The 19,978-nt window shown below is 40.4% G+C and overlaps 1 protein-coding gene across 1 annotated transcript in view; it reads right to left on the reverse strand.

The window, feature by feature from the left end:
• Window positions 1–16,819, reverse strand: part of DOCK2 (dedicator of cytokinesis 2) — a 162,915-nt gene extending 146,096 nt beyond the window's left edge. Inside the window, exons 1-8 of the mRNA XM_071443091.1 lie at window positions 16,664–16,819; window positions 9,226–9,309; window positions 6,450–6,490; window positions 4,767–4,822; window positions 4,525–4,621; window positions 3,335–3,483; window positions 1,547–1,682; window positions 46–200 (exon numbers count right to left, since the gene is read on the reverse strand). Coding sequence (XP_071299192.1) covers window positions 46–200; window positions 1,547–1,682; window positions 3,335–3,483; window positions 4,525–4,621; window positions 4,767–4,822; window positions 6,450–6,490; window positions 9,226–9,309; window positions 16,664–16,700 — 755 coding nt within the window. The 5' untranslated portion in view covers window positions 16,701–16,819. The remainder of the gene's footprint in view (window positions 1–45; window positions 201–1,546; window positions 1,683–3,334; window positions 3,484–4,524; window positions 4,622–4,766; window positions 4,823–6,449; window positions 6,491–9,225; window positions 9,310–16,663) is intronic.
• Window positions 16,820–19,978: the final 3,159 nt, after the last annotated feature.

Consider the following 19,978-nt stretch of genomic DNA (forward strand, 5'->3'; position numbering starts at 1 on the left):
CAGCTCCATTTGCTACTCTTCTGCAGTCAGAGGGGGAAGCTTTACCTTATAATTGTTGACTTCTGGGGGTCGTATAGGGACATAAAGAGCTCTGCATCCTCTCCAATTCTGCAGACAAAATTCCTCACAAACACATACAGGCTGTGGGTGGGGGATGAAGACAGTCGGGAGTACGATGCATAATCTGGCTGGTCCTTTGACTAATCAGGAGGAAAATCAGTTAATAATAATCCAGTTAATAATAATCCAGGAATTAAAATGCTGCTATGCTACAAGCACTTTTACATTAGGTATATGTAATAGTTAAAATTGAAAAGGAGGGCAGGGAGTTGGACTCAGTAATTACCATAATTCTCTTCCACCTTGAGCTATTCTATGACTCCCATGTCTTAGGCCAGCTCTTCAGCCAGTAGGCAATGATGTAAAGGGGGAAATATTCCCCCCACTCTTAAGGAAAAGGGCAAGTATCAAGATGTCAGCACAGAGACAAGCCTACAAGCCTGAAGGAATTTATTTTTGAACACAGTAGGCTGTAGCAGAAGGCCTATGATCCACATCACAGAGGGGCTGCATTGTGCTAGAGCAGTAGCAAAAGGAAGTCAGTCCCTTTGAAGAGGAGACAAATAACATGCTGAGATCAGGACACAGCTGAGCAGGTTCACTGACTCAAAAATAGGCTCCAGAATTCTTCTTACCTCCCATCTTAACCATCAAGCAGCAGCTTCTTAACACTTCTGAACCCATTGTTTGTCTCTATTTTAAAAATAAGTCACCACAGTCTATCACAGACTCCCAAGTTTCATTTTCCTTATATTGTCAGTTAATTACAAGGTGCTTTCCAGTGATTTGTCATGGGTGTTATTGAAGTGTCATGACAAACCAACTATTTTCTCTTTAGTGATTTACTTGCTTTTTTACAGTTCACTTTCTCATAAATGGAGAAAAGAACCAAAGAGGCTTACAAATCCTTGCAGAGGTTTAATACTGCAAAAGGTCAAGGAAGTGTAGTCACCTGCTTTGCATTTAAAAAGATTTAATTCATGCACTTGTCAGCTTTGCTTTGGCACATGAACTTCTGGTGTCCAGAAGATTATGCTGAATTCACTCTAGTTCCTCTTCAGTGAGCTTAAATTCTTCAGCTCCATCAGATTAACTAGCAAGCAGCAACCAGTGCTGCTCTTTCACAAGAGCTTGTGAAAACAAGTTGCAGACACTGCTGCTTTGCAGCCTGAGCTCCAAGTGTCTGTTATTCCCTGTGCAATTCAGACTATTGAGTAGTCCAGGGATGGAGTGGAGACATATTTCAATGTAGGAGTTCAAGAATGGATTTAGAACCAGCTTTAGACATCAGCTTTGAGCACACCCCACAGCACAAATGCAATTCAATTTGAGGCTTAACCATATTTATAACACAAGACTGTGGATCTACTCTTAAGCCAGAGGAAAAAGTTTCCACCAAATTTTATGGCTCCATCCTTCAACCCTTAGATGAGTTTTTGTTTGGATTTTAGCAAAGGAAGCATCAAGTTTAGCCAGCCATTCCTACCATTTCCTCCTTAATTCTCTCAGTGATTTTATTGGTTGCTTCTTCATGTGCATGAAACAGGCTGATAACACTGGTTTTATCTGGATCCAAGATATTTCCATCCTCATCTCTAACTATCAGGTCGAGCTCAAGTACTCTGTGAAAATACAAAAGGCATAATGGTAGGGTTATTTCCTTCCAAATAAAGAAAGCTTAGAAATGCAACAAACAAGGAGACACTTAAAGATTTAAACCAAAATTTAAATACATGCAACAATATTTAATGAAGAAAAATTTAACTATACCCCATGATTTTTTAACCTGCTGTCCAATATTTAGAAATTTTTAGAAATGTCACCAAAGCATTGAAATGCCTCTCACATAAAATAGATCCACCCTGTTCAATGACTTCTAGCAGTCTTCATAGCTTTTAACACTCAACATTTATAATCAAGATATTTAGGACCTTCCTGTTACCTTCTGATTTTATGTTGCTCCCTCACCCTTTCTGTCCCAATACTTAACTCTGCTCTCTTCTGCCCTGCTCTTTTTCCCTCATACCTTTTTTCCTGCCACTCTTTTTCCCTCTCACACAATTTCCCTCTTTTTCCCCTCAGCCCCTGCTATCATTTCCCCTTTATTCCTTCTCCACAGTTTGGCAAATTCCTTCACACCACACAACTCAACCCCACTCTTTCAGGAGCTTACAAACACTTTCCAGCTTGCAATCCAAATAATTTTAAACATCCCCTTCACCCTTACTCTTCCAAAGGAAGCACTGTCTCATAATACAGAAAGAATGTAAGACTGACAAAACAGAAATCTGAAAATAAATTAATTTTAATGTTGTCTTAATCACAGCTGGGCTTCTTTGATTGGAGAACTTCAAAGTGGATTCTGGTTTTGAGTGAGGGTTCAGCTCCACACAGTGCAGTAGGATATGTGTACTTCATAGTGTGCTCTGTATGAATACAATTAATTACCAATTTGCATCCAGATCACAGTGAACAAGTTATGAATTTCATAACACCTTGTGGTCATTTTATGTGCAGCCACAGGTAATTGTAGACCTTCAGCTGCACAGAGGCCTTCAGGCCACAACAACCACAGTCACTTAAAACAGCAAATCACAGTTTGTAACAGATTCTAATGTCTGTAAAAACAGTACTGTGAAGATTTTCTTACCAAGCTCTCTCTCCCCACACCTCATCAGATGGTGGGAGACCATTAACCTCATACAACCCCAGAAGTTTTGCTAAAAAGCATGTTGTGTTGCAGTGACTTTTTATTTGTGAGGAGCACACAAGACACTTTGTCAAGTAATTATTCTGTCCCTGGTAGTTTCACTTCTATTACCAGAACCAGAGGTCTGCCTGGAAATTCCCTGGTGAATTGGGTGTGAGTGTGTTTGTTTGCACACTTAGTGCAGTTTGCCAGCATCACTTTTGAGGGTCACTTACTGCACATAGGCCATGTTTGTGACAGATGGACAAGTTTTGGACCCTGAGTATGCTGGTGATATATGTACATAGACACTGGTAATCTAACCTCAAATCTTCTCAATCCACAGGCTCATGTATTCATAATGAAGAAACAAATCAATATTTTGAAAAAGCATTTTGCTATGAAAAGCCTCATCATGGTATCCACTATCAGCACAGGAGTTACAGGGAGAAGCCTGAAAAGGAAGATCCTGTATGAACCACGCTTTTGAATTCCAGCCTGTAAACATGAAAACTTCATCATCATCTCTTTGGTGCTGTGCTTTAAACTAAATCTTGCTTCCCAGAAGTAGTGCAGGCCACTTACTTGTTACCATAGTCAATTTTGGATGTGACTTTCTGCTTGAGTTCTTTGAGTTCATCTTTTGGCAAAGTCCCAGACAGAAGCTGCGACCGCCACTCCATCAAGTCACACATCATGGACTGCACCTGCTGGAACCTGGCTTTCTTGTTTGTCTGACAGAGAAAGAACATCAGGGAGGTTCAGGCTTCGAGTTGAAGTGAAACACTGGGCTTGACAACTAAAGGCTACATGTCATATTTAGTGCTAAATGATAGCAGGAACAAGAAGCAGGCAAAATAATGTCTCATCCCACAAATTCTTAAGGACAGAATATCCCACATGATCATAAAGAAATAACATGAAATTATGGTTTAATGGGATAGGGAATTATGTTATTTGTGGTTTTTTGTGTTGTTTATTGCATTGTGTTGTTTTAAAACTCGAACAAATTCTTATTAAGAGAAAACATTACAAAAACTATCAACTTCTGCATGAGATACTGATGGGAACAACAACATTTGTGTGTGGTATTAATGCATTTAAGAGATAAATGAGAGAATACACAGAAATGACTAAAGCAGTTCCAGTGTCATTCAATGAAAATAAAGTAGGATTTTCATTGCTGACTTAATCAAGAAGACTAAAAAGTGGCATTTTTCAGAAAACTACAGCACGTTCAAGATCCCTTTGCCCCAACAGAAATAAAGAAAAATGCAGTGGCTGGGGTCCTGGAACAGTCGGCACAATTCTTGAAATTGCCAATGTTAATGGCTACTTGCACCCAGTAACCCTTGAACAACTTCTGTTCTAGCAGTCCAAGAGCACCATGAATCTTTTTCAAATTCATCCCAGTTATCTTTTATTCTCCTACCAGGGAACATTTCAAAGCTACAAATCAAAGTTATGAAGGATTTATCATGCACAGGATACAGACAGGCATGAAGTTCCAGCACTCCCCAGCAATGTCAGCTTTCCCCTTACAGAACCACAGGACCATCCAGGCTGGGAGAGACCTTCAGCATGATCCAGCCCAAGGCTGGATTTAAAGCCACTAGGCGTTTAAAGCCACTGAAGAAAATCTTAGTGGTGAGAAAACAATTTCTTTAACCCACCCAGACCCTGCCCTGAATGTAGGAAGAGACATGAATTTGAACAAGGCCCCAGTGTGCATTAATAGGACTAAGAGTTAACAAAGAGCATGTAAAAGGTCCTACCACATAGAGCTGCTTCCAGATGCTTCCCCATTCCCAGAGAGTAGTGGTAACTTCTTGGACTAAGGGAATCTCAGCAGGTATGACATTTTCTGTATGTCTAGGAAAGAGAAGGAAAGATCACAAAGAGTGTCTGCTTTCTTGGGTGTATCTTAAACTCACTGTGGGTGAGGTACAGAAATGCCTTAAAACTCATTCTTCAGCAGAAAAGCTCAATAATGGAATAAAACAGTTAAATTCAATACCTTTTCTTTTCAGCAGCAGCTTCCTTGATGTGGATGAAGGATTTAGGAAATATTCCCTGATGATGGAGAAAAAAATTATAAATCCACAATTATTCTCCAAAAACATTTAGGTAACAACATGGCTGTGAATACAAACTGTAATACCCAAACTAGCTCCTGGTTATTTAGCTTTCTGTTCAGATGGATGATTTCTATTTGACAGACAAATAATTGAAGTTTTTAATTTCTCTTCAAATATAGAGTGCATAGGCATCTTTCTTCCTAAGTAACACCATTTTCCATCCCAGAAAACAGTTAAATTAAATACAATTTAATTAAATACAATTTAATTAAATACAATGTAAATTCTGTAAAGAAACATTGTGTCTGTGCATCATCTCATATCTATTTTAATTCACCTCTGTAGAAAACAACTGGGCACCAGACCAGAAGTTCTAATGTGACTGTCCTTGCTCTACAAAAGCTGAAATGTTTTAAGTCATTTAAAAGAAAGTTTGACAGTCCCTCTGTCCATGAGAATCCTCCCCTGAACTGGCAAATCTCACCTTGGTAATTCACTCGATCCTTCCTGGATTCTCTATTCAATAACTCACATATGGTGCTTCAAGCACCAGAATAATTCAATACCATATGTGCTACTTTACAATGCCTTTCTCTGAATCAGATTGCAGCTTTTATAACCATTTGCTTTTAAGCACTGGATCTTAATCAAAACACAATTGTCTTATCCCTTCCACTTCTTTTTCATTAAGATTAAAGTTCAAAAAAGTCCATGAAGAAGCAAAGTGAAAGAAGAGGGGCCCAGTAGTGGTAATTTTAGTGATATCTTAGTACATGAAATTAATAATACTTTTTAAAGCATGTTAAGCATGATGATCTTGAAGCCCTTTAGCAATATTAGGAATTAATCAAGAATTAGTTAAAAGGAAGTGGTTAGTTCCGGTAAATATTTTCCCTTCTTATTTTTAGGCTAAATTTTAATTGATAAAAATAGTGATGTTATGTAGAATAAATGATTATAACATTTTCAGTCACAAGAAATGTCAAAGTAATTAAAACACAGGTGTAGTGCTTTAATACATTTGCAGTGCTGGTCCCTAGAAAATCCGATACCAAGAAGAAGTTACAAACAAAAATTATTTTCTTCTAGAAAAGTGCAGTTGAAACTAGAAGTAATTTTCTTGCTACTTGACCCAGGAGTCATCATACCCAAGGTAAAAACTTTTCCTCTGTGGAACTTTCCATTTTCAGGTCTGAGAGTACTGACTTTAAAAGAAACTAATATGATTTTTGTACATAAGAGACATTTACGAGCTTAAGCCTCATACAAGTTGTTTATACTGTTTGTAACCTAAAGAATCCTTGGAAAAAGTACAGAAACAAGCACATCTAGCAGCAAATTGAGTCAAAATTCAATTGAAATGGTGGCTTCAACAGTTGTTAACCTGAAGGCACAGTCATTTCTTCTTCATTGATTTGCTTTTCCCAGCCCTCACTTCTATTTACTAACATTGTCCTGGATGAATGCTGATCATTTAACTCATCTTGAAAGGAAAGAGTGTGAAGAGCTGACTTGAGGGATCAGAACAGAGAGATCAGGACTATCTGGGCAGAAATTTTAAAAACCCACTCCATGGGCTGCCCTTCAGAACAGTCTCACAGGAAAGGACAACGTGGTCTTACCTCTGCTCCTTTGTACCTCACTAGGTAACCCCTGTACCAATCTAAAAAGAAGAAAAATGACTTAGTGTGACAAAAAACCCATGCATTATTACAAAGCACACAATAAAGTCACAGGGTTTATTTCACATAAAAAATACTTAGCATGGTATTTGTAAAAATTAGTAGTTACTTCAAACATACAGAGCTTCAAGTGAGAACAGGGATTATATTAAACATGACTTGCATATTATCAAATATGATTGTATTGTCTGCTTTGAAGCCTTGACATTAAGTACAGATAATTGTACACAGAGTTTAGCACCCCATGCTCACATTAAAAGGTAGAATAAGATATTTGTTTTGAAAGTGATATGTGCACACCCTTAAATACCTATATTAGTCATGACCCCCATGGTCCTGGGGAGCCCATGAAGCTCTGACTGTTCCAGGCCCAGTATTAATCCAGTGCAGCACATAGTTGTTACAGATCCAATTTCCTTCAATGGGATCAGATTAAGTCATTTTTGTGCCATGAGAAACTATGGCTTTTGGACACAACCATAATAAGCAGCTTCTTGGTGTAAATGCAAATTGGAATGTCATGAAACCTCAGGGCCATTATTGGGCTTGTGCTGCATTGGTGACCAGAAAACCCTTCTGAAAGGCAGCAGAGGCAAGTTAAAAATTCATTCAGGCTTTCTTCCAGCTATTCCACAGTTCAGCCTCAATAAACTAACTACAAAAACCACAAAAAGCAGAGTTCAGCCTTACTAAATAAGATCAGGGGCCATACCCACTGTGCATGCACCTCATCATGAAAAATCACCTGCACAGCAACAATGTTGAACTGTGTTGAATACTACATTTTTCATCCACAGAAAGAATTTGTGACCAAATCAGACATTTTCTAATTGTAATTTCATAAGCAGATATGATCTCTTTGCTATCACCCTTTCTCTCATAGGTATTGCAGCCATGCAAGCAAAGCATAAAGGAATAAAAATAAATCCCAAATGCCAAACAGCACAGTCAGAAAGGCAATGCTAAAAGTCACAGGATGATGGCTTACCTCAAAAAAAGACTCAGGACAGATTTTTTAGGTTGTTCTGCAGTAGGATTATTTTCCCTCAGCGTTTTATCAACAATAAAATTCCATCTTACTGCTAAAACTGAATTATTTGCACATAGACTCAATTTACAACCAAGTGTGTAAAATTGGTTTCATCTCATTTACTGTGACAGCACATATGTGTTCTGTGCATAAATTTTGTGCATGCAAAACCAACTAAACAGGACATAAAAGGAGCACAGGAAGAATCCTGTCACTGTTGGTTACTCCCCAGCTGCAGCAGGCAGCATATTTTAAAGATATCTGATAAAAAATGAACTTCACTCACACACTGAGAAGGATTCCCATTGACAAACATATTTCATAAAGCAAGGCACGACAGAGCATACCAAGGGCAGGGGGTTCAGAAAAGACTTTTAGATAAAAAATAATCCCATAAGATCAGCACTCCACTCCCTAGGCTGGCTGACAACAAAAGGACCCCAGGAATCCAAAGCCTGAAATGCTATTTCTGCAACTAACACACAGCACAGGGATGAGGAGGTTTCTGGTTTGTGTGTGTGTTTTGTTCTTGGCCAAAATGTTTAGAATAGAGGCTTGAAGAATTACTTTTTTAGGAGAGGACACGAATCATTGTGACTCTGTTGACTTCTGAGTGACACCAATGTTTTCACTGATGCTTAAAGATATTGAATTGATCTTACAAACAGAAGAGAAACAATTATGGTTTTGTGCTCCAGTACTTTGTAAACATGGTTTTTCAGGTGCTCCTCCCTCAAATCCTTTGTTCTTTCTGGACAAAGCAACCTAGAGCTCTGTGGGGTGGAACAGGCTGGGTTCAAACAGCCCCAAAGTCTTTGCAGCCTCATGCCCAAAACACACCAGGTGTCTCAGCACTGAGCTGCCTCTGCCACTGTGCCATGCAGCCATTGGCCCCTCTCTAACATAACTGCAGGCAGTAAAACACAGGTTCTATCAACAGAAGTGGGGTCAAGAAGATCATTTTACAATGTATTTTTCAAAGCTTTAGCAATTGGTAATTTTTAAAAAAATTCTTGATGTGGTCAAATCCAAAATAAATCACTCTTGCAGTGCCATTTGCAGGTACCTGACTGCTGAGTTAGTAATAAAAACTCCACTCTTCTTGCTTTAATTATGAGGTTCTCATTTACTAATGGCACCTCAGCAGATCTGTCAGACTTACAGAGAATCAGTGGGATTGGAAGGCATTGACTGTCCAGCATGCACAGCTTGACTTGGACTTCTGCTGCTGAACACATTCAATATTTTGGATGGCTTTCAGAACTGTTTCTGTCATGCTGACACTCAGATTTCTTTAACTGGGTTTCCTCATTATACAACAGGATGATGAGGGTGCTCAATATCTCCTAGCAACAAATATTTAGTTTAGAGGCTAAAACTGTACTCCTTTAAATCTTAAATCAAATTTAATGCAAGTCCCCTGAGGTGTATCACAAGCTGGCAGAAACTACACAAACTCTACATTCACCTTGATGACTTCCTCATTTGCTAAAGTCATCCCTAAAAACCACATCTACTGTAATATGTCTAATTTTGGCTCTTCAGAAAAGATTAGGTTCTTCCTCAAAATACAACACACCACAAAAAATAAGGGCATTAGAAAGCTCCTGATGTAATATAATAGAGGGAACTGCTGTGTGGTGAAAGGATGATGTTATTCACAAAGAGACTGAAAATGTGACTTACCTTCACAGGATTCCAGGATATGCACCACATCACCAATCTGCAGAGATAGCTGTGGTACCCCTGTGCCTTTGAAATTGTATATAGCTGGAAAATTAAAGATGAAAACAACATTTTTCAATACAGCCACCGAGCACAGCGAAACTGAAATCCACATGTGGTTATCAAGGTTTGGATACTGGGATCAATACACCAGGCTAGACAAACAGAACTAGAATTCTATCAAGAAGCTCCATTTGTCAGCATTAAATAATCTCTTTTCTCATGAGAATGGACAGGTGGTGAAAGGGGCCAGTGCTGAAAGCAAAAATCAAACAAAAGAACCCCCCAGAAAACTCAGCAAGCACGGGGACACCAGCTATTGATCAGCACTGCTCTGCAAAGCTGATTTAGGAGCCCTGTTTAGATGCAGGTCTTTGATAAATACACAGGCACAGTGCTGGGGAATTGTTTATCTACTGGCTCAAGGATTTAAGCACACAGTTTATAGAAATTTATTGCTGCACTGGTAGGAAAGGTCACAGAGATGCCTGTGAAAATGGAATTTACTGAATTCTTTCCTGGGTTTAGATGCTTTAATTTAACATGAAGCTGTGTTTCATATGGAAACAGAACCAAGGTTCATAATTTTCTGTATTCTCTGTATGACTCTGAAAGGAACACAGGAGCAGTGGATTTTGAAAATGTTCTAATCAGAAACTTATCTACATGTGGTTAAGAAGCACCAGCATTTCAGAGAGAACTCAAGAAAATGAGCTCTTCACCAGTTATGTTCCAGGGCTACAGGATGTGGGCTCCTATGGTAACCATGCCTCTGTAAGATTTTTTCTTCACTGGCTTGGTAAAAAACTCCCACAACAGCATTAAAGCAGGAGAGATGATTGAAGCTGCACTCACAGAGGGAAACAAATACAAATATCTGAAACCCCAGTTCAGGTGTGCAGGTGGGAACAGCTGCTGAAGGAAAGCCCAGGGTGCAAGAAAGGTGTTGGGCAGCAGAGCCCAACAGTGCCCCAGCAGCCAAACCTGAAGGATTTTGGATGAGGGAAAGCAAATATATATATATATAAGGCATATATAAGGCAAAGTGTTCCTTCAGCATCTTCCTGCCTTCCTTTTGCTCCCCTCTCAAGGTTTCTAAAGCAGAATATTCATCTTTGCTAGTCCAACATGTATAATGATACATTTTATTTAAACATTTTACTTATTCTACTTAAATTATTAAAGTCTCAAAATAAATTGCCTTCCAGGAAAATGCCTGAAGTGGGTGTAGAGCTAAATAGATTAATCCTCTTCACTTTACAAGTATTCCATAAATTATGTGTCTTTTTCTTTTGCCATCATTTTATTTGTTATCTTTCTGGAACAGAAATTAGAAGGAATTTCAGATTGAGGAGGCTTACTGAACCAAGAATAAATTCTTGGGTTTTTTGACATAAAGAAGTTCCCAGCAGCTCCTTCTCCTGAGAGAGGAGAGCAAGGCTTGAATCATTCAACATATGGGGAGAAATAAAAGAAATATAACTTTGAAGTGAGACTCGGCTGCTCAGATTCAGCCATTTATTCAAAAGGATGTTGAAAACAGTTCCTCAGAGCTGCCTTAGCCCAACACAAAATTGAGTGCACGTGGTGTACTGCATGTGAAATTCTATTCTGACTGGTCTTTTTTCCAGAAGGGGAAGGTGGCAAACAACCCTGCTTAGCTGTTATAGAATTTCAGGATACATTTCCCTGAAAAGTCCATGGAGATCAAGACTGCTGTTGACCAGTAAATACTTAGGATTTCAAAATATGCACTGCTCTACTTAGTTGTAGCTGTCTCAAAATACAGATGCAAATGACTGAGTCATTTATTTACACTGCATTTCAGTTTTGCTCTCCTAAGACTTCATTAATAGCTCTGAATGTATTGAAAGGTGCAGTAACAAGCTGGCAAAGGAAGTGGCTGTATCAGCTTAGAGATTTCTAAATGAGTAAGTGGAAACTTAACAAGAGATATCTTGCTGTAGAACTTGGATTGTTTGGTAGGATGAGTTTAAAAAATCCCTGTACAAAGTTTTGGGCTATAGACCTAGCTAAACATTTTATGATAAACCACATCCCAAACCACTTTGCAAAAAAATGTAACAAATAACCCAACACCAGCAGCTACATCCATCTTATCTATAGCACCAAACAGCTTGATCAGCACACCTGCTTTTCTTTCAGTTGTTAACTGTGAATAAAAGTTTGACTATTCTATCCAGTTATTATGTTTTCTGTTAGGTGTAAATGATGTAATTTCCCTTACAAACTATTTGTGTCACCTCAGAGCTCACCAGCCAAAAGCAGGGTTCCCTTTCCTCCACCCTCTGACAAGATCCTCAGAGCTGTTGTGTGCACAAACATTTAACTCATTATTCTCTGCAAAAACAGTATATGAAAATCCCCATGAGGAATTCAAGAATTTTTGGTGGGATACTCACAACAGGTTGCTTTTTTTTAAAAAAATAAGCTCTTCAGTGAGTAGAAATAAAAGCCCTTTCAAATCACTCTGAAGACCTCTCCTACTCCTCCTCCCCCTGGCATCCTGCATCTCAACCATGAATACAAAATGAGTCAGCATCCCCCAGGCACAGAAAGGAGCCAGCATTCACCCCAAATCCCCACAGCAATTGGTGACCTCAGGAGCTGCTGCAGTCATGGCATTAGGATTACAGGGAGAGATCTGGGGGGCAGCTGTCCTCCCCAGCCCAGGCTGAGGTGTCCCCAGCAGCAGTGGATCTGCCTGTACACAGGTGCTGCAGGATTCCTAAAAATTGGAGTTTCTGAGCATTCTCTGGGGGGACCAGGATGGCTCAGAGAATGCCCAGAAACTCCAATCTTTAGGAACACAAGCAGTGTTCCTAAACAGGGGCTTTACAGTTCACTGACAATACAGTTGTAAGATTTTCCCCTGAATGAGCAAAGAAGGGAAACCATCTCCAGAGCTCTCCATAACCTCTGTGGTGATTTGATGGCACACACACAATTCAGTCAACAAACAGCCCAAACCCCTGGGATTCTGAGCTCCCTGGGAAGCAGAGCTGAAGGCCAGCACACCACAACACCAACATTCCTCAGAGAGCAGGGGGAAATGCCAGCTCAGGGTGCTGACAGAGCCAGCCTCCCAAACTGAGCCCTGTCCCAGCCCAGGTGGCCTTGAATGGTCCCTCGGGGTGGGAGCAGTTCCCATCTTGTCCTTGAGAAGTGCCCAAGGGATCCTTTCCTGCCCAGCCAAACACAGCCTGCTGCAAACACCCTCAGCACTTCTGGGGGTTTGTGTCAGCCCCACACCCAAAGACATCTACCAGTGTCCATCTCAGCAGGAAAAACTGAGGGAAATCCCTCAGTTTCCATTGAACACCTTCCCATCTCCTGCAGCCAGAGCTGCTGGGTCTGATACCCGTTCTCCTCACCAGAAAAAACGGGAGTGCACTCCTGGACACACGGTTGTGGAGACAGAAAACAGATAACCTGCCCTAATTTAAATTATATGTCCTCCTCAAATTAGAAAATGGCCAGCAGAAAAAAAACAAACAACAAAACTCCCTCATACTGTGGACCTTGTTAGGGAGTTTTCACAGACAAAACACTCTAGAAGAGTCACAGTATCACAGGTAACAGAACCTCTTCCTCAAGAAACTACATTTACTCAGAGTTAAAGCCCCATATTTTTGCCATTTAAATGATTAACCTGTAAGCTACTGCAAGATGGGAATGGTAAGTGAGGAAAATCCCACAACCTGCAACACTGAAGCCATTTATTATCACTTGCAGTCTCTGTCCTGACCTCAATAAAAAAATACAAGCATTACACTGTTTCATTTTGAGACTCACCTTTCTGTCTCAAGCCATGTTACAAGTTGTTTTCCTTGGCTACTTTTCCACTCTTATACAGAATTTGAAAAAAATATTTCTAAGGTATTGCAGAACCAGCTCCTAATTTCACTTTACCACAACAGAAGGACAATTTGGTATGATTCTGATGCAGTAACTCATTATGTGTTCTGCACATTCAAACAATTGCTAATTCATAGGCTCAGCAAGCACCCTGATTTATTTTTTAAGTATGCAGCTCCACTTTTATGAGTAGTGAAATATCCATAAAAGAACAGTCCTTAGTGTTCAGTTACCATTTTCTTCCCATGAGAACAGGGTGAAATTATTCAGCAAGGAGACAGATAAACCCCAGGTGAAAATATTACACAGTTCTAACAGGATTTCTTCACTTCTGGGAAGAAACCTGGAAAAAATGTGTTCCAGTATTCCATGTTAAGGATGTTCCCCTAAAACCTCACACAGCAAGTGTGCCTTAATGTCCAGAACATGGACACAGCTTTAAGACAGGTCAGCAACTTGTCCTAAAGCTCTGAGGGGGTTAGAAGCTGATTAATTTACTGCAAATCATGCTCAAAGGGTAACTCTGCAGTTCCCAGGTAATGAGAGAAAACAACTGAATACAGATTTCCTTCCCTGCTGACCCATGGGGCCTGATGGAGGTTTTAGCTGACCTGAGCTACTTATTTTCCTTCTTAAACACGATAAAACCAGGATGGATTACAAGAACCAGGAAACTCTAACATACCAAACTAGTCATACAAAGATATTGTCTCTGACTCTTCACCTTCTCAGATAGAATTGCAGCACAGCCGTTTTTTCTTAGAACTCTTCATTAAGAACAGGGTATTTAGCTGTGATTTTTCCTCTTCATGAAGGACCATGGATAAAAATATTATTTCTTCAGCTTTTGCTGTTTCCTAAGGAGCTGGAGCAGTTTGTTGGGTTCAGAGAATGCATTTCATGGAGGAAACCTGCCCTGAACAAAGCTCTGCTCCCTTACACCTCAATCTATTCAGATTTCAGAGATGTAGAATAATTTCAGAGGATTTCATCAGAAGAAATCAGAAAAGCCAGTCTCAGCCCTGTGTACTCAGGCTGAGCAGGTGCTTTTCTACACCTTCAAAGAAGTCACCCACTCTTTCCCATAATTTTGCTTCAAAAGGAGAAACATTCATTTTCAGATTCAGCAGAAAAGGAGTAAATCTGATTCTTGAGTTGAAGAATGCCAACGTTTCACCAGTTTGTAACTTTGCTCAAAGTCTGAGCAGATGGCAAAGATTTTCCATCAGGAAACTGCCACTCAAAGCCACCAGCCTGCCCCAGCTATTCCATCCTGTCCATAGGACTAACACAAATTTATGCTGAGAATGCTGCAAGACTAAGAGCAGGTTTCATGTGTAAAATCAAGATTGCATTTCCTAGTACAAAGCTGAGTACTTGCTACTTGGACTGCTCCATTTTTAGTTAATTAAAGCACAAAAGTGGGCACAAGAGGCTGCAATTTACCATGACCAAGGGATGGTGAGACCTTCCAGATCAACCCTGCAGTGAGCTCTGCTCATCCAGAGCATGATGGGCTCAATATTCTCAAACTGAAACTCTCCTCATCAGCAGAAACTGAAGGCATCAGGCACACTTCTAAAAAGAGACTTGAAAATTTAACCTGAGGTTTGTAATCAGAGACTTAAACACAAAGATTTTCGAAAACACAGAAGACAAAATCGCCCTATATGTTCAAAAAGCTTCTGGTGTGAACTATTCCAAAAAGCTCATCAACTTTCACAGAATTTATGACTCAGAAGACTCAGTTTGCCCATTTTTCTTATTTCCCTCAGACACAGGAGGCATGCTTACAATAGACTGTAAATCCAAAACCTTCTTCATTTGTGACCATCGTTTTCAATAGCCCTTGTTCAGGTCTCACAATTCCATGAGTTTCATTTACTTGAAATTTGGCAACCACACTATTTTCCTGACAATTTCTAAGAATATAAATTAAAGAATATAAATTTCTAAGAATATAATTTCTGGGACAGAACAGCCAGTGATGATGGTACATGCTTGTTTGGGTTTCTTTGATTGCTTTAATTATTCTGAGTACAAGAGTCTCTCATTTTTTCTCACCAACATTTATAATGAAATACATTTAGTTTCCAAGACAGAGCAAAATAAACTGTGAGCCAATAGTTTGGCTAAGAAAAGTAACTTCTGGGTATAAGCTAAAGGTTGTTGAGTTTATACTCATCTATTAAATTCTAGCAATTGTGCAAAAACAGAGACAGAACACTCTAACTGAAGAAAACCTACCATAAGCCACATGTATGCCCACTTCCATTGCTATTCTAAATTGTTGGGAAATCCATTTGATTGTTGTTTATTTTGATTTGTGGCACACTAAACCACAGACACCACTACAACTGTGATGCTTACATACAAATTTAAAGAGCCTTAGAAGGTGTTGAATGGAAAACGTTTCTTTAGCCCAGGACATGGATTTGGGACCAGCAAGGGGCAGCATCCTCACCCACTGCAGGTGCTCAGATTGTCTCTTACACCCAGCTCTGCTCACAGGAGAGCAGCAGGGCAGCTACAGAGGGGAAAGAGCAGCAGGGCTGCAGTGCCAGTTCTTCCCAGTGACCCTTTCTAGAGTAAATTGTAGTTCTGGACATGAAAACAAACATTGCTGGACTGTCATTAGTTTTTGAAAGATTGTATTTCACAAGGTGGTTTTTTATTGTGTGAGGTTTGCTGGACCTTTCAAATACCACAGAGACTACTACAAGTGCAAAAATTTTATGCTTTCTACTATGTGTAAGATTGAAACAGAAAATTGACACCTTTTATTTTGTAATGTAAACTACCACCAGAACAGGCTACTTCCATTTTGCAGTTCTGCTACTGCTGGACATGGACATTGAACACCACATTATTTTCTTCTTGTTAATTTCTTGGTGTTACATTTTATTTCATGAAGCCAGTTGGGCTTTTAATGCATATCACAAAAAACTATATCCTGCTTAAAATGAAAAAAATTTCTTTTAGAAGCATTTAGAAGGTTAATAACTAAGTAGTAGCATGCATCTTTCAAGCACTTCAGCTTTGATTCCTACTTGTTTAAGGCTTTTTTAAAACAGCAATTCCATCCTTCGTACAAATTAACATAATTTATTTTAAGATTACTTTCCTCCCAAACAGCACAACTTACAAACTCAGACACAGATTTTTTTTCTGTAGCACTGACCATAAGTGACAATTTTGCAGAAGCAGCTGTAGGATTCCCCTTCCCCTCCATTTGTTCCCCATAACTTCTGGCTGCTGCACATTGTGCAGCACGTTAATTATTGTCTGCTTCTAACACACCAAGGTGGGAAAAGCTGCATTGCTGTCAAAGTGGAAAGCTGACTCTAGTGTTCTTCATTCTGTTTGATGGATCAAAACTTTGTACAAATTTGATCCTTTCAGCTACTCCCTGCTGGTGAAGGGGACAGCGCTAACCCATCAGGGCAGAGAAACACCTGCCCACATCCTGCGCGGAAGACACCAAGACAGTGCTCAAACGGCAGCTCCCTGAGCTACTTACCCACGCCACTCTTCTCTGTCCTGTGCCACCTTGCCATGGCAGTGGATCCCAGGGGCTGCCAGGGATGGGCACCCCAAGAGCCCCTTCTGGGGGCGCAGAGCGCGGGGTGACCACGCAGGCCCCGGAAGCGCCGCGGCCCCGGGACGAGCAGGCGGCGGCGAGGGCTCGGTGAGATCTGCTGCCTCTCCGAGCTTCCTTCCTCTTTTCTCAGCTCTGATACCCTGCCCTGTCATGGGGGAGGGGAATCCCAGCCCGGCTGCTTCTCTTGCACGGTGGCAGCTGAGCTGTGAACACAAAGCACAAAAGGACCAAACCCATCCCAGGACCGTGTGGCACCACCCCTGGACCTCAGGTTGGCTGCTGGACACCAGACCAGCACCAGGCTGGAAGGGTTTGACTTCAGAGGATGCTACCTCTTAAAAACTCTGCTCTTCCTAAAGACTTATTGTCAATCAAAAACTGCCAAAAGCAATTTTTAGTATATGTCCATAGGCTGCTGTGGGAGGCAGCTTGGGTGAGGACATCTTGGATGTCTCCAGGTTGGCTGCAGTGACCATCTCTGACCACGGCTTCGATCAGTGCTGGACACCAGAGCCACACCAGGCTGGAAAGATTTGACTTCAGAGGATGCTACCTCTGAAAAACTCTGCTCTTCTTACCTGCCCTCAAACTTGGATTTGAACTTTCCATATCACCTCTCCAGAAAGAAATGAAGACAAAGCCACGTTTCAAATCACACCCATTCTTTTAAATTTCTATCATTTTATGTTTGGAGGAAGAAGTAGGAGACTCTTCTCTAAACAAAGCAGTACTTTCTTAAAGACTTATTGTCAATAAAAAGCTGCCAAAAGCAATTTTTAGTATATTTCCATAGGCTGCTGTGGGAGCCAGCTTGGGTGAGGACATCGTGGATGTGCAAAAGACCAAGCCAAGCCTTTTAGAACATGAATTAAGAACAATATACTGAATTGAAGGCACTATGTCACCTTAAAGCACAAAGTCTGTGCTTTACTCATAGTTTAAAGTTAAAAAACCTCAAATGAAATCCTTGCAAGATTTACTGTTTGTTTATCTTCTGCTTAGTACAATAAATTCAGTTGACAATCCCATCCTCTGGATATTCCACTGCAGTTCAGCAAGCACTGTTTATCCAAACTGTTCAACACTGCCATGGTACATCCATCTCCTGATTTTTGATAACTATCTCCTGAGTTTTGATAACACAACATCTTATTTCTTGATTTTAACTAGCAATCACATGGAGCACAGACTGCCAGTCTCTCCTTGCATGTGGAATTCTGATATATATTTCTACAGGAAAATCACTTTAACCTTTACCACAGATTTGCTTGAATTGGTCTAATCTTAACAATCCTAGCTTAGAAAAGGATTTAGCTCTTTACTCTCCCCTAAAATAACATTCAAAGTCATGTTATGTTTACTAAAGTCAGCTAAATTTCCAGCAGCTCCAATGATCTCCATTTACAGACAACAAGCTGCAGCTAAAAGTTCTTAATCTTTCCTGTGCCTGGAAAATCCACTTTATGTTGTTATTCTGTCAAAAACAGATCTTGAGGCTGAATGATTTCTTGTAGTTTATTCTGGGCGGGGCAGTAACTTCCTAACAAGTGGCAATTCTCTTCCTCACTCCTCCCAATCCCTGTTGAAGCAAATCCCTTCTTCCCATTCACTACTTGGCCTAAAGGTTGCCTTGTTTTTATTTTCTTGTTCTGCCTTGCTCTCTCTTACTGTGTTTTCCTGTAAAGCAACAGCCCAGAGAAAACTGCTCCTTTCCAGCACTCATTTATAAAGCTGCTTCTCTAATATACCTAGTTAATACTATTTTCTTTTGAAAGTAAATGATCTAAAATAAAGACATTTCACCTGCAAACTGGGATCCAATTTGCAACACTTCTCTGATGGCCTGGTGGGATTCTGCAGGACTGGGCTCTGGCCAGAGCTCACATCCCTTCTTGTACCCTCTGGATTCACTCCAAAAGTCAACTTAAAGGCCAAACCTCCCACAGGAATTGCTGCCTCCCACTGCCATCCCCTTCCCCACTCAGCTCAGCTGCTGGAACCTCCTCCTCGGCAGATTTCCATTTCCATCATGATGCTTTTGCAGCCCCTCAGCCACTGGAACCCACTGCCACTTCATCTCACTCAGCTCCCACCTTGTCTGGCTGTGTCTGCAAAACTCCTGCCTCTGACTCCCAATGAATGGATTGGGGAGCAAATTCTTCCTTAGCTGCAACAGAGTGCATCAGAGCAAAGGACACAGCAACCCCAAAATCCTCTTCTTACAGCAGGGAACAGACCCCAGCACAGGGCTAAGGAATTAAGGTGGGCAATAGTTACACCCTTTGTCTATGGAGGTTTTTATTCCAAGTTGGTTTATTTGTGCAATTATTTCCACACTGATATTCCACAGAAAACAGTGGGCAGAGTCATCACCCTCAAATACCTCACCAATTCTTCCTTAAGTCTTTTTCAGGACAGAAAGTTTCCTAAGGAAAATAGAAAATTCCTTGTTTCCCTGAAAGATTAAACTCTCTGTGGAGGAAGTTCACAAGAAAAACTTACCTTACTTTTTGGGGGCTGGGGACAAGCAGAAGAGAGACAGTGCTTGCTTCCTTCAATATTGCTATCAGTTCCAGAAAACAAGGCCTTGTAAGATGATGAGTAGCTAACTACCCATTTTCTAGCTAAGCTAATTTCCATTTGAAAGAATTTGAGCAGAACACAGAAGTTGCATTTAACTGCTTTTAAACTATTCTATGCAAAGATCTGTGAGCACAGGCGCAGAAAAGCAACTGGTGAGACAAACCAGAACAAACTAAGAAAATACAGCAAGAACTCCCATGCACAGAACCTCAGGTGTGTCACAGCAAACCCCAAGCCTGGGCCCCAGACACATCCCCCAGTGCCCTCCTGCAGGAGGATGTGCAAACACAAATCTGTTGCATGAGACTGTAAAGGCTGCACACTCCAAGTGGGCTCCAGCAGCACAGACTGTAAAGCAGCCCCTGGGGGTAATGAGATCATCCTAATCAGCTTCATTTGTTTGTTGAAATGACATCCCAGTTTTGTTTGTCACAGAAATTAGTTATTTCAACCTAGAAAAAAATTTTAGAAATGCCACATGCCAAATAGCTCAACATAAAGTTAACTACAACATAATTCAACACACAATTAACATAAGATATAATTAACTGTCTTAGTAGCCAATCTACAGCTCAGAACTGCCATTTAAACACATTATCCAATGTCAACTTAGCACAGGTTTTCCTCTAAGTAGAACAATCATGTACCTCA

Source organism: Agelaius tricolor, unplaced genomic scaffold (assembly GCF_023055355.1).
Source record: "Agelaius tricolor isolate 1412-34295 unplaced genomic scaffold, bAgeTri1.0.p SCAF_18, whole genome shotgun sequence".
In the NCBI taxonomy this organism is placed as follows: domain Eukaryota; kingdom Metazoa; phylum Chordata; class Aves; order Passeriformes; family Icteridae; genus Agelaius; species Agelaius tricolor.